The following is a 13,587-nucleotide window of genomic DNA, read 5'->3' as shown; positions in this document are numbered from 1 at the left end:
AGCCTTGGCTACGTACAACCCTATCTCAAATTAAGTAAATAAATAAACCGAGCATGGTGGCACACACCTGTAAACCTAGTATTTGGTGTGTGAAGAATAGCAGGGGTTCAAAGCTATCCTTGACTAGTAAATTCTAGACCATTGTGGTCTGTATGAGTCCCTGCTTCAAAAATGAAAAATAAAGAATTTTTTAAAAAACTATAAACTTGGAAAATAAGCAAGCAGAAGTAAAGAAATTTATCTGGATTCTTAGGAAACTGAAATTATAATGTGTCTTCTATATAAGCTATTCTTTTCTACTTAAAACTATACTTTTTTTTCCTGTTTCTGTTTTTAGAGACAGGGTCTTGCTATGTACCAAGACTGGCCTCCAGCTCCAATCCCCCAACTTAGCTTCCCAAATACTGGGATTATAATCATGTGCCACCATGCCTAACTTAATGGAGTCATTTGCCACTTGCCTAGATCATGAACTACATATTTTTCTTGTGTTAGTTAGATGGTTTCCAGATGTTGTGTGAAGATGTGGTGATATAAGTCTTTAACATAATATTATAATTTGATAGAAAGCCTTTAAAGAGTATCAGACATTTCAAGTATCAGTATTTCTAGTATCAGACATCTGACTTACATTAAGTCAGATATATAGCCTAATTATGAATACAGGCTTACTAAAGTGTCATTAAATACACTTTTGAGTCTACCTGAAAAACATTTGGATATATATTAAAAAATAGTCTTATCCTTTACCCCAAGAGTTCCACTTCTGATAATTCAATCTGGGAAATAGAAAAATATAAATATGATGTAATAAGATGCAGCATAGACCAGGAGACACACATCTGTATTACCAGCCTTTGGAAAGTTGAAGCAGGAAGGTCACTACAAGTTTGAGGCTAGCCTAGACTACTAGACCCTTTTTCAAGAAATAGAAAAAGAAGCAGATAATGTGTTTTTAAGTGGGAATAGTTAAAACTCAAATACATGCAAGGGAAAAAGATTTGGAGGGATTTTGTAAGAGTGGGTAGTTTTTTGTTTGTTTGTGTTTTGTTTTGAGACAGGGTTTCTCTGTGGCTTTGGAGGCTGTCCTGGAACTCACTCTGTAGACCAGGGTGGCCTCAAACTCACAGAGATCCTCCTGCCTCTGCCTCCCAAGTGCTGGGACTAAAGGCGTGTGCCACCACTACCCAGCTAAGAGTGGGTATTTTTTAGTGGTTTGATTTTGGTTTCTTTGAAGAAAATTCTCTTATTTTAGGTTAAGGCTACTTCCTTCCTTCTGTCTCACATTTCTAACTCTCACTCCACTCCAAAAAGGTATGAGCAGCAGCGAGACAACCTTGCCCAGCAGTCCTTTAACATGGAGCAGGCTAATTACACCATTCAGTCATTGAAGGACACCAAGACCACGGTATGCCCAAAGCATTTTCCCATTCTAATTCTTTCGTTTGGTTGCTTGTTTTGATTTTTGAGACAGGGTTTCTCTGGTACTCCTTGCTGTCCTGGAATTCATTCTGTAGATCAAGCTGGCTTCAAACTCAGAGATCCGCCTGTCTCTGTCTTCCGAGTGCTAGGATTAAAGGCGTACGCCGCCACTTCTCTCAGCTCTGTTTTAATTTTCAAATTTGATATACTTTCCCATGGTTTTTAAAAGATGGTTTAGCAAACACGACTTTATGTGTTTGGATGTTTTGCTTGCATGTTTGTACGTTGTGTGTCTAGTGTCAGAGGAAATCAGAAGAAAGGTTTGAACCCCCTGAATCTGGAGTTACAGATGGTTGTGAGCATGGCTGCTGGGAATCAAACCCAGGTCCTCTTCAAGAGCAGCAAATGCTCGTTATCACTGAGCTTCTGTCCCCCCCAAACATGACTTCTCAAGACAGTGTATTTGGGGCTTGGGGATGTAACACAATGGTTGCTTAGCGTAAGTGAGGGTCTAAGTTCAAATCCTCAGTACTTCAAAATAAAACAACAAATATGTTATGCTTTCTTCTACCCCTTTTTAGGTTGATGCCATGAAATTGGGAGTAAAGGAAATGAAGAAGGCATACAAGCATGTGAAAATTGACCAGATTGAGGTGAGTTGTCTGTCTGTTGCAAGGTGTGTACTTGTTACTGCAAGGTTGAGAATAAATGCATGGTGAGACATGCACAGAAAAGTGATGACATCCTGGGCTGCTGTTTATTTGTGTAGTGACTTCAGGAAAGGGAAGGATGCCGAAGGCCTCAGTTTCCTCGTTGCTAATGCAAAAATCCCAGTATCACACCCAGTTACTATGCAGGTGAAATAACTGAGCTGTCTGCAAGTATCTCTCTCTCTCTCTCTTTCTCTCTCTCTCTCTCTCTCTCTCTCTCTCTCTCTCACACTCACACACACACACACACACACACACACACACACACACACACACAAGATCTTGTGACAAAGCCCAGACTGGCTTTGAACTTATGGCCTCTTGCTTTATCCCTGAGTGCTAAGATTAGAGCGTACACCATAGATGTTAAATAAAGATGGGTATGTAATTGGTTTACACAATTTCTGGCCGACTTAGTCCTCTTTTCTAATATTTCTAGTAGTTTCTTTACATTTTGGTAATAAATTGCTAGCGTCTAGAATTCAGCATTTCCTTTAGGGTCTAGGATTTGGCTAGGAAGGCAAGGCCTGTGAGCCTGGCTGCTCAGTTGGCTGTCAGGTGAGCATCCCACATGGCAGGCAGAGGAAATGGGAGTGACTAGTGGCCTGCCAAAGGGAAGAGGCCCCTTCCCATATCTCCAGCACAGGAGACATAGGAAGGACCTCTGAGTTTGAGGCTAGCCTGGTCTACACAGGGAGTTTCAGGACAGCCAGAGCTACATAGAGACCTCTGCCTCAAAAACAAAAAAAGTTGTATTTTTGAATGTGTGGGAGGGTGGGTAGGAGGGTGGATAGGTGGTTTTTGTGCAGATGAGTGCAGTGCTTCTGGAGGCCAGAAGAGGGCAACAGATCCCAGGAGCTGGAGTATAGCTAGGTGTGAACTCAGGTCCTCAGCAAGCAGTACACACGTGTGGCCACTGAGCCATCTCTGTGTCCCCCACCCACCCCAGCTCCCTTTGCAGGCCTTTTGTCTTTGCATTTCCCAGAGCACTAGGACATCTGTGCTTCCTAGGTTAGTGCTTCTGTGTATGTTGCTTTTGTTGATGCAGTGTTGAGTTGAAGGGCAGATTAATCTGATGTGTTTGCGATGACTTCCCTTTTTTCTTCCTGTCTCTATCCTAGACTGTAGACATAGAAACCCTGTTCATACATAGGCTGTATAGTGGTTGCAAGCCTGTGACCTCAGGAGTAGGAAGGCAGAGGCAGAAGAATCTAGGTTCAAGGCCAGCTTAGCCCACAAAGCAAGACCCTGTTCATAAAAATAAAAGAAAAAAAAGGGCTCTTACTCATCAGATGATTTGAGAAGTCCCCCCCCCCTTTTGGAGGGGAGACAGGATCTTACCATGTAGGTGTGACTGGTCTAGAACTCATGACAGTCTCCTGCCTCAGCCTCAAGTGTTGGGAACACACTTGAACAAATCCAAGAAGATTTGAGTTCTTCTTCTGTGACTTTGCTCCTTCCCAGCTTCTGTTTTGCCAGTGCTTCTCTGTAGCAGGGTGACTGCCGCGCACTGTGGCAGTTCGACACAGTAGGGAAGCGCTCTAGTTAGTGTTCTCCGCTTTCATAGGCTGCTAGGAAGGAATTTACAGATGACTCTGTTGCTCTGGAAATTGGTGGTGGGGGGCGGCTGAAAATGCCAAAGCCAGCAGAGTGTCCTCCGGGAGAGGCAAAAGGAAGGCCAGGTCAACATGACTCAGCCGGCGTTGGTTCAAACTTTGCCCAGGTCGTTTATTTTAGGTATATTTAAGCACAGCACAATTTGAAAAGGGTTTCCTAATTCTAATTAACTCAGTCCTGCGTACACACCAAAGCTTAAGACATGATTACATCAAAACTTGTGAAATACAAGTGGCATCTTCCATATAGATAGGTTCTCTAGATTAAGGAAGCCGCTTCAAGGTAAACAAGCCTGTAACAAGGACCTGGGGAGGGTAGCTCTGTGTATTGGCTGAGATAAACAGGCCCAAGATAGGCATCTAGGAGAGCCTTATGGCCCGGCCTGTGGCAGTGCAGAGGTCACCAGGCTGTTAACCACCTGAGTTCCCAGCCTTCTGGACTGAGAACATGTTATACATCTCTCCCTATGAAGAGACAGCCCTGTGTGTTCACCACTCCTGGTTTCCCTAGTGCCTGTCTGAGAGCACAAGGACCTACATGCCTCGTACAGGAAATTCTTTTTTTTTTTTAAAGATTTATTTATTTATTACATATACACCAGATCTCATTACAGATGGTTGTGAGCCACCATGTGGTTGCTGGGAATTGAACTCAAGACCTCTGGAAGAGCAGTCAGTGCTCTTAACCTCTGAGCCATCTCTCCAGCCCCTCGTACAGGAAATTCTGATGCCGAGTGAAGCCTGGTGAATTGTGAGCAGTGGCCTCATCCCCTCTATGTGAAGACATACAGGTGTTTGGCCTCCTTTTTTTCCCTTTTTGGTGGTGGTGGTATTGCAAATTGAACATGGAGTCATGTGCATACCTTGCCTCTTTTTTTCCCACTTTCTAAAATTTATTTAGTTTTTAGATGGAGTCTCACTAATTTGCTCAGGCTGGCCTTAATCTAAGTACTAAGTGTTTTATATACATTATTGCAATAAATCTTATAGTAGCCATATAAAATATGGTTTTTGTGTTTTTTTTGTGTTTTTTTTTTGTTTTTTTTTTTTTTGTTTTTACGAGACAAGGTTTCTCTGTATTGTTTTGGAGGCTGTCGGTCCAGCCTGTAAAATATGGTTCTTAATGATCCCATTTAAAAAAGATTTACTCACTTTTATTTAATGCATTATAAATGTTTTGTCTGCATGTTTGTATGTGCACTGTGTGTATGCCTGGTACCTTTGCAGGCCAGAAGAGGCATCAGACCCCCTGGAATGGTTAGAGGGTTGTGAGCTGTCATGTGGGTTCTGGGAGTAGAACCCAGATGCTCTGCAAGAGCAGCAAATGCTCTTAACTGTTGAAGCATCTCTCTAGCTTTCCCTCCTCTTTGTTTTAAAGACTTAAATTATGTCTATGCGTGTGTGTCTGAGGAGGGGTTTATGTATGTAAGTGCAGTTGTCCTTTCAATAGGGAATCAGGTTCCCTGGAGTTAAGAGTTATTGCCTCCCACATAGGCACAAGGGACCAAGCTCAGGCCCTTGGAAGAACAGTGTGTGGTCTTTACCATAAGCCATCTCTGTAGTCCAATAATCCCTTTTTTTTTTAATGAGGAAAACAGGGCTGAGGGTAGAGCTCAGTGTAGAGCACTTGCCAATCATCATCAAGACTCTGGCTCCATCCCCAGTAAGGGAGGGTGAGGGGAACTTGGGTTTTTCTTTTTTTAATATTTTTTAAAATGTTCTTTTATGTGCACTAATGTTTGCCTGCTTGTATGTCTGTTTACCATCTGCCCACAGGGGCCATTAGAGGACTTCAGATCCCTTGGGACTGGAGTTACAGACTGATGTGAGCCATCAAGTGGGTGCTGGGAATCAAATGCTGGTCATCTGAGAGCAACCCACTAGTGCTGTTAACCGCTGAGCTGTCTCCAGCCCCAGAAAGGCTTAGATACTGCTTCTCACTAAGCAGTGCAAGATTTGAGCTGGGACTGTAGCTCAGTGTTAGAGTGCTTACCCAGCATGCAAGGCTCCAGTTCACTCCACCACCAAATAAAATCCGTTTCTAAGTACTAGGAAAAAGAAAAGCGGATGCCAGAAGTTCGGCTCAGTAGCATACACCTGTAATCCCGGAACTCGGGAAGGAGATAGAGTCAGAGGAATGAGGAGTTTAAGGTCATCCTTAGTTACAAAGTGTATTTAAGGTCAGACTGGGCCACGTGCGATTCTGTCTGAAAAAAAGGGATAAAAGATAAATAAATAAAAACACCTTCAGGAGTCCTTTGGAGCATCTGTTCAGTTGACTAAAGCCAGTTCCTACTAATGGAGAACTGATTATATAGTCAGCATTTTTTAAATTTTTGGTTGGGGCCATCGAGATGGTTCAGTAGGTGAGCTTGTCACCAAGCCTGATGGGCCTGAGTTCAATCCTTGGGACCCACCCACATCGTGGAAGGAGAGAACCAACTCCCACAAGTTGTCCTGACTTCTACTTGTGCACTAATGACGCATGCTTCCATATACATGCACAGACACACACAAACACACACACATATGTGAACAAATGAATATAATTTAAAATTAAATTTTAGATCTCGTTTCTACGTGAAAACCTTGTCACAGGAAACTCATTTTGAGGTCCTTTACCTGAACTGCTGCAGAGATCTGTTGTTTACTTCTCAATAAAGCTTACTTCTTTACACTTAAAAAAAATGAGGATCAGCAGAAAGAAGAGTCTGGAGATGGGGGCCACAGGTGTCTCGTCAGCCGAGAAGGTCGAAGAAAAGCCCAGAAACAGCTAAGAAGCAGGTCAAGGAGATGGGCAAGGCAGGCTTTCAGGCAGAAACAAAAAGAAGGGCAGAAGAAACTCAGGAGATGGAAGCCAAGGCCAAGAGGAATCAGAAATCTGGCAAAAAACAGGCTGTCCTTGTACCTAAGACGATGGTGACCCTTCTCCATTCCTTCCTGTTTAAAACCCCTGGGTTCCCTGCTCTAACATCCTTGCCACCTATACCTAGAATGAGATGTTGTACTAGAGCCTGCTGTACAGTGTAATAAAGTTTTGTTTTAAAAAAACAAAATCATACAGTGGCTCATTATCTCTAGTTGTCATTCAGCTATTTCCAGCTTAGCTGTGAGTTTAAAGGAAACTGAGTCTGAAGTCCTGCCAGAGCCTGGTATCCCATCTTTGTTGTATTCTGAATTCTGTGTCACCTTAAACTAAACCAACTAATGTAAAAGGCTAAGTGAAGGAAGAAAACCCTGTCATGTCTTTCTGTAGGATTTACAAGACCAACTGGAAGACATGATGGAAGATGCAAACGAAATCCAGGAAGCGCTGGGCCGCAGCTACGGCACCCCGGAGTTAGATGAGGACGACCTGGAAGCAGGTGAGTCCCGTGCAGAGTCTGTAAGGAGCAGCTGCTGGGACCCTTAGCCAAATGCTGGTCAAAAATTCTATCAGGATGCGGAACGTGGTGGCGCACGCCTTTAATCCCAGCACCCCTGAGGCAGCGACAAGCAGACCTCTGAGAGTTTGAGGCCAGCCTGATGTGCAGAGCGAGTTCTAGGACAGCCAGAGCTGTTACACAGAGAAACCCTGTCTCAGGACAAAAAAAAAAAAAAAAAAAAAAAAAAAGCTTCAGGACAACCAGGGCTATGTAGAGAGACCATGTCTCCAACAACAGAAAACAGTTCCTATCAGGATGCGCGGGAGTTGGTTTAGGCACAGTCTCTGGGCAAAGAGCCTGTAAGGCAGCTGCGTCTACCTTCTGCTCCACAGTAGTGGAGAATCTACTAAGGAGAGGCTGGGCAAAGGCTCAGTGTGCTCAGTCTCTGTATAGATTGAGGGTTAAGAAAACAAATGTGAGTCCTGCATCCATACTTTCTTATCTCATTATATTAATTTATTGGGGAGTGCACACAGTTGCCCTGGCCATGCTTGTGTAGGTCATTGAACAACCTGCAGGAGCCAGCTTTTCTGCCATGTGGGTCCCAGGGATTCAACTCAGGTCACTGGGCTAGACATCAGGTTCCTTTATCCATCGAGCTGTTTCACCAGCCTGATTCCTGCGATTATAAAACTCCTCTACCAGTGGGAGAAATGTAAACTGCCTGCTTGAATTCTTTGTTTGTTTGTTTGTTTGTTTGTTTGCTTTTTGAGACAGGGTTTCTCTGTGGCTTTGGAGGCTGTCCTGGAACTAGCTCTTGTAGACCAGGCTGGTCTCGAACTCACAGAGATGGACTGCCTCTGCCTCCCGAGTGCTGGGATTAAAGGCAAGCGCCACCACCACTGGGCAACCTGCTTGAATCCCTAATTGTAAGCACATGCGTGATTGGAAAGAGCACAGACAGAGCAGGGACTCTAACCTAATAATGAGAGGGGACAGTCAAGAGACCTGTAGGATGATTAGGGGCCGCCATGAGGAAATGCAACAAGAATGAAGGCTACTGCTCTGGTCACATAAGAAAGTGGTGCGGGCTGCTTGCAGACACAGAGGAATGCACCATGGTGGGGTGTGAAGAAGAAGGGGCTGTCAAGGTGGTTGCCAGTTCCTGGCATGACGGAACCAACCCACACGGGGTCTTCTGTGGCTCTCGGGAGCACTTTGCCTTCCTTCCCTCCTGCTTCTTCCATGTTTAGAACGGTTTTTAATTTCCTGTCTTTAGTTATCCCTGATGACTCCCTACCTGATGTTGTCATTACTTATGACTGTAGTTTTTACTGTAGTTACCCCTACAGCCTGACTTCATCTAATGATCACATGATGTTCAATAGTTCTCTGCTTCTTTGCTCTGCTTTCTTTGAAGTTCATCAATAAATGAGATTTCTCTCATTAAATAGAAAAAAATTAAAATAGAAAAATAAAGATCAAGAGATACAAATGAGTTCCTTTTCCTTTACATTATATTTGGTCATTACAAATCACTTAGCTAACTTTTCGATGAGAAGTAGTTTTCACATTTTTTTGTAGTTGTTGTTTTGTTGTTTTGTTTTTCAAGGCATGGTTTGTCTGTGTTACAGCTCTGGATGTCCTGGAACCTTAGACAAGGCTGGCCTCGAACTCACAGAGATCCACCTGCCTCTGCCTCCCGAGTGCTGGGGTTAAAGGCGTGCGCCACCACCACTCTGCTTCTCTTCACATTTTTCTATAATGTAGCCTGTTCAATTTCAGAGCTGGATGCACTGGGAGATGAGCTTCTGGCTGATGAAGATAGTTCCTACTTAGACGAAGCAGCATCTGCACCTGCAATTCCAGAAGGTGTTCCCACTGACACAAAAAACAAGGTATTATGTTTTCCCTTAAGGTGTATGTTTAGGTTACTGCCTATAGTTTAAACAATTCTACAAATAACTAATGTGTCCACAATAGGGAACTCTTTAAGATTTACTTATTTTATGAGTTTTGCCTTCATGTATACTATGTATTTCCATGCAACATATTAAAGGTTTTCTTTATATTCACAAATCTGGAAATCTGAAATATAGTCTTAAGTTTAATAGCCCTGATCATTATTTTAATAACTTTTGAAATTCCAGTTTTCCCGCATTGGGCAACTAATAAGCTGCATAAAAAATGTCAGTGAGGCGCTAGGCGGTGGTGATGTATGCCTTTGACACCAGCACTCAGGCAGGGGCAAGCAGATCTCTGCGTTTGAGTACACCCTGATCTACAAAGTGAGTTCTAGGACAGCCTGTGAATAAGGGAGTCCATGAAAGCCCGAATAAAAGCATATCAAATATTTATTTGGGGAACAGTCACCTCATAAAGGTAGAGAGCAGCTGTGTTCTTCTGCCCTGGGGGCACTGGAAGCTGCGGTCAGATCTCCCACCACCACCCAAGACAGAGAGCATGCCTGTTCTCTCCCCTGTAGTTCACAGGTAGCGCCTGAGACCACGCCTTAATGGACTGGTACCCCAAAGGGTATTGGCTACACAGAGAAGCCATGTCTTGAAAAAGCAAACAACGCCGGGCGTTGGTGGCGCACGCCTTTAATCCCAGCACTCGGGAGGCAGAGGCAGGCGGATCTCTGTGAGTTCGAGGCCAGGCTGGACCGACAGCCTCCAAAACAGAGAAACTCTGTCTCGTAAAACCAAAAAAAGAAAAAGCAAACAAAAAGGCACTGAGGCTAACCAGTGGTTTGGTTTGGTTTTCCTGGTACTCCTCCACTGGAGCTCTATATTCTTTTGAGACAGGGTCTCATCGGCTTGGCATTGAACTGTTAGGCCTCTGCCACTGGGCCAACTGTCTTTATACAGTGGCATCTTATATAATATATGCAATCGCCCTGTAAACTAGCATTAGGTGCTATTTACAGGTTTATCATTTCCTTGGAAAGCATTATTGATATATGCATGAGCCTTGCTTAGTAGAAGTATTAATTGGTGTGCTAGGGTGGGGGGGATGTTGGGAATTTATCTTGGGGCCTCACACATGTTAGGCAAGCACATTATACTGAGTTATATTCCTGGTCTGCTATTGTATTTTGTTAAATTAATTTAGAGACAGGATCTCAGGTGTCCTGTTACCCCTGAACTCAAGCAATCCTTTTGGCCTTATCCTCTCATTTAGCACTTCCCTGTTTTCCTTTTGAGTGTTCATGATAAAGAGTCCCACTCCTGAGCTGACAAGTTGGCTCAGTAGTTGAGTACTGGCTGCTCTTGCAGAGGACCTGGGTTCAATTCCCAGCATCTACGTGGTGACTCACAACCATTTGTAACTCCAGTTCCAGGGCATCCAGTGCCCTCTTCTGACCTTTACAGACACAAGACATGCACAGAGTGCATAGATATACATCAGAGCAAAGCCCATACACATCAAATAAATTAATATTGAGGGAGAGGAGGGGGAGAAGGAGAGAGAGTCCCACTCCAGACACACGAGTTAATTGTTTATTGGATTATTGTAAACTTATAAAACGTATTAATAACTAAGGCTGGGAATGTAGGTCAGTTGACAGAGTGCTTCCCTTGCATGTACAAAGCCTGGATGTGATCCCAGGTCTCGTAGAGCAGGTATGCAGCACAGGCTGTAGTTCTTTTCTTGCAGTTACCAGTAGAGTAGATGGAACACAAAACCATGCTTCAGTCACTGGTAGATGAAAACATGGACCTCGAGACTCAACAAACCCATGTGGAGTTTATTGAGGGGGAAGGGAAGGAGAGGGGGAAGGGGGAGGGAGAGAGAGAGAGAAGCACAGAAGGGGAGAGAGGGGTGGAGAAGGAGCGAAGGGAGAGAGAGAGAGCGAACATGTGGAGGTGCTCACCTAAAGGGGGAAGCTTGCACATGTGTACTGAGTCCTTATGCAGCCCCGTAATGCATGACATAGCCGTGACATGGCCATGCAACACAGGGCCCTTTGAGCTGCCTAAGTATCTGCCTGAATGCCGATATGCATGTCCCACCCATTGTCAGGGGGCGGGGTCAGCATAACGCCTGGTTCCAACACAGGCCTGTAAACCCAATACTGGGGTGGTAGAGAAGGAAGATTAGAAGTTCAAGACCGCCCTTGGCTACAGAGTGAGTTGGAAGCGAACCTGAGATACATGGAGACCCTGTTTTGGGATGGGATGGAAACCTTAATATTAGAAAGATCCTAGTCCAACAAAGGAAGAGAATCAGGATTTCTGACACTGTAACAGATCACTTAGCTTTTTTTTGAGTTTTTCTATTCTTTGCATATGTGACGTAGCTCATGTGATGTGATTGTTGTTTAGAGCAATCTTGGTCTTGTATGTAATGGACTTAAACTTTTATCTTATCTGTATAATTGTGAACAGAGTACTTTACTGTTTATAAAATTTCACTCCCTCTTAGTTAATGTTCTAGGGTAATGTGCTATTTGTCATGAATATTTATAGCCCTGGTTCTATCTGATCTCCCCATAAACATACTGAGTACTCACAATACAGTTGACTGAGTGGGGTCCAGTTCTAATCTGCCTCTATCCATTATATAACTCTAAGCCAATTAGAAATTAGTTTCTTCTCCCTTGCTATGATGAAACACGATGACCAAAGCAAGTTGGGGAGGAAAGGGTTATTTGACTTCACTGAAGGGGGTCAGGGCAAGAATTCTTAACAGGGTAAGAACCTGAAGGGACGAGCTGACAGAGTGCTGCTTACTGGCTTGCACCCCATGGTTTGCTCAGCCTGCTTTCTTATGGCACCAGGACCACCAGCCCAGGGATGGCACCACCCACAATGGGCTGGCCCCTCCCACATCAGTCCCTAATAAAATCCCCAACGTGCTTGCCTACAGCCCCATTTTATGGAGGGAGTCTTTTCTTCAATAGAGGTTCATTTCGGGCAACTATAGCTTATGTCAGTTGACAAACTAGCCAGCACAACTCTGAGCATTACTTCCCCTCGCTATAAAATGTAAGGAGCAACAGGGTGGGGAGCAGATAGTTTTGTAGGTCTTTGTAAATGTGCTTCCCCTTGTACCCTACATCCTTCTTGGAGCTCAGAGTACCTCTCTGGCTTCTTCAAAGTCCCAGGTACACAAGTTGCTTTAAGTAATTATATAATTATCTGCTATTTAGTAATTATGCTGAAGCTATTTTTGTGAGCACTAGTGTAACTGGCCTTTTCAGTTTCCTAGTAACAAGTCCTGAAGCATCTGTGGTGTTTGAACACAGAGCCTCCCACATTCGAGGCCCGCACTCTTCCGCCGTGCTGTGTCTCCAGCTCTTTCCGTTTGTAGACACAGGTTACTGTGAAGAGGAAATCCCAGCTGACACTGGCTGATTAGTAGCAACATGTGGTAGAGGAAGCAGCTGTCCACCTGAGACACTCCCTTAGGGTTCGCCAGGCTGGAAAAGACATTGACCCACTTAAAAGATGACAGTGAACATAATGTGTCTAGAGGCAAGATCTTCATACCTCCCCCTTGGTCCTCGCAGCCACCTCTCTTCTTTCGGGGGTTTCCCCTTTATGTTGTCTCCTCTCTGTTTCCACCCTGCAGAGGACCGCCCCCTTTAACCCTTTTATCTCTGCCTGAGTCTTCAAGCCCCTTTGCCTTTCATGAAAAGCCTAGTCGCCAGCTTCCAAGTGAGATTTTCGTTGTGACTGGTTAAACACTTGGACATGACTTCTGATTACTAAATGTAACAATCGTTTTTACCAAGTCAAAGAGCAGCACTGACCCTCAATTTCTTCTTACAGGATGGAGTACTGGTGGATGAATTTGGACTCCCACAGATTCCAGCTTCCTAGACTTGCAGCATTCCAGCACACGACGTAAAAAAATATGTATTCTGGGACTAGGAAATACTTCCCAATTTGCCAAACAGATTTAGGTTTCTATCCTTTCTTTGAAGGAAAAGCTAATTACACTGCTCCTGTACTTTAATTTTTTCCGTTAAGAAATTTATTGCTTGGGGGAAAGCTTTCTTTCATTAAAATTAATTTTTTTTTCCTCCTAGGAAAGACTAACAGAGAAGTCCCTTTGACTTTGTATGATGTGTTTTCACTCATTAACAATAATTTGAAATAAAACCAAGCAGATGAGACTCTAAATTTTATGTAGAAGTACAGTCTCAGGTGTGACTTGATACATTGATAAGATAGAGATTATTAATGAGATTGGGACTGTTGATAGTATGCTTCAAAACCATTGTCTATTGTGGTGATATAGGTGGGCTTAAATGGTGGCTTTTTTTGGTAGGTTTTGCTGTGTCATGTGAGCAAATCATTACTCTGTCTAATGTTGGAATGAACTGTCACTACTGTATCATGAGTTGCTATTTTGATCCCTTGGTTCCCTCAGTATTATAGCCTGACTTGTAATGAATAATGACTATTTCTTGATACTTAATGTATAGGACATTTATTTATACTCAATAAATATTTTTCAAAAGGA

At 43.6% G+C, this 13,587-nt stretch overlaps 1 protein-coding gene across 1 annotated transcript in view; it reads left to right on the top strand.

The window, feature by feature from the left end:
* Chmp5 (charged multivesicular body protein 5) overlaps window positions 1–13,587 on the top strand; it is a 16,389-nt gene extending 2,802 nt beyond the window's left edge. Inside the window, exons 4-8 of the mRNA XM_005078856.4 lie at window positions 1,315–1,408; window positions 2,004–2,075; window positions 7,005–7,113; window positions 8,899–9,011; window positions 12,891–13,587. Coding sequence (XP_005078913.1) covers window positions 1,315–1,408; window positions 2,004–2,075; window positions 7,005–7,113; window positions 8,899–9,011; window positions 12,891–12,941 — 439 coding nt within the window. The 3' untranslated portion in view covers window positions 12,942–13,587. The remainder of the gene's footprint in view (window positions 1–1,314; window positions 1,409–2,003; window positions 2,076–7,004; window positions 7,114–8,898; window positions 9,012–12,890) is intronic.

The sequence above is a fragment of the Mesocricetus auratus genome, unplaced genomic scaffold, assembly GCF_017639785.1.
Source record: "Mesocricetus auratus isolate SY011 unplaced genomic scaffold, BCM_Maur_2.0 Super-Scaffold_6730, whole genome shotgun sequence".
NCBI classification, from domain to species: Eukaryota; Metazoa; Chordata; class Mammalia; order Rodentia; family Cricetidae; genus Mesocricetus; species Mesocricetus auratus.
This window is presented reverse-complemented; position numbering and strand designations above follow the sequence as displayed.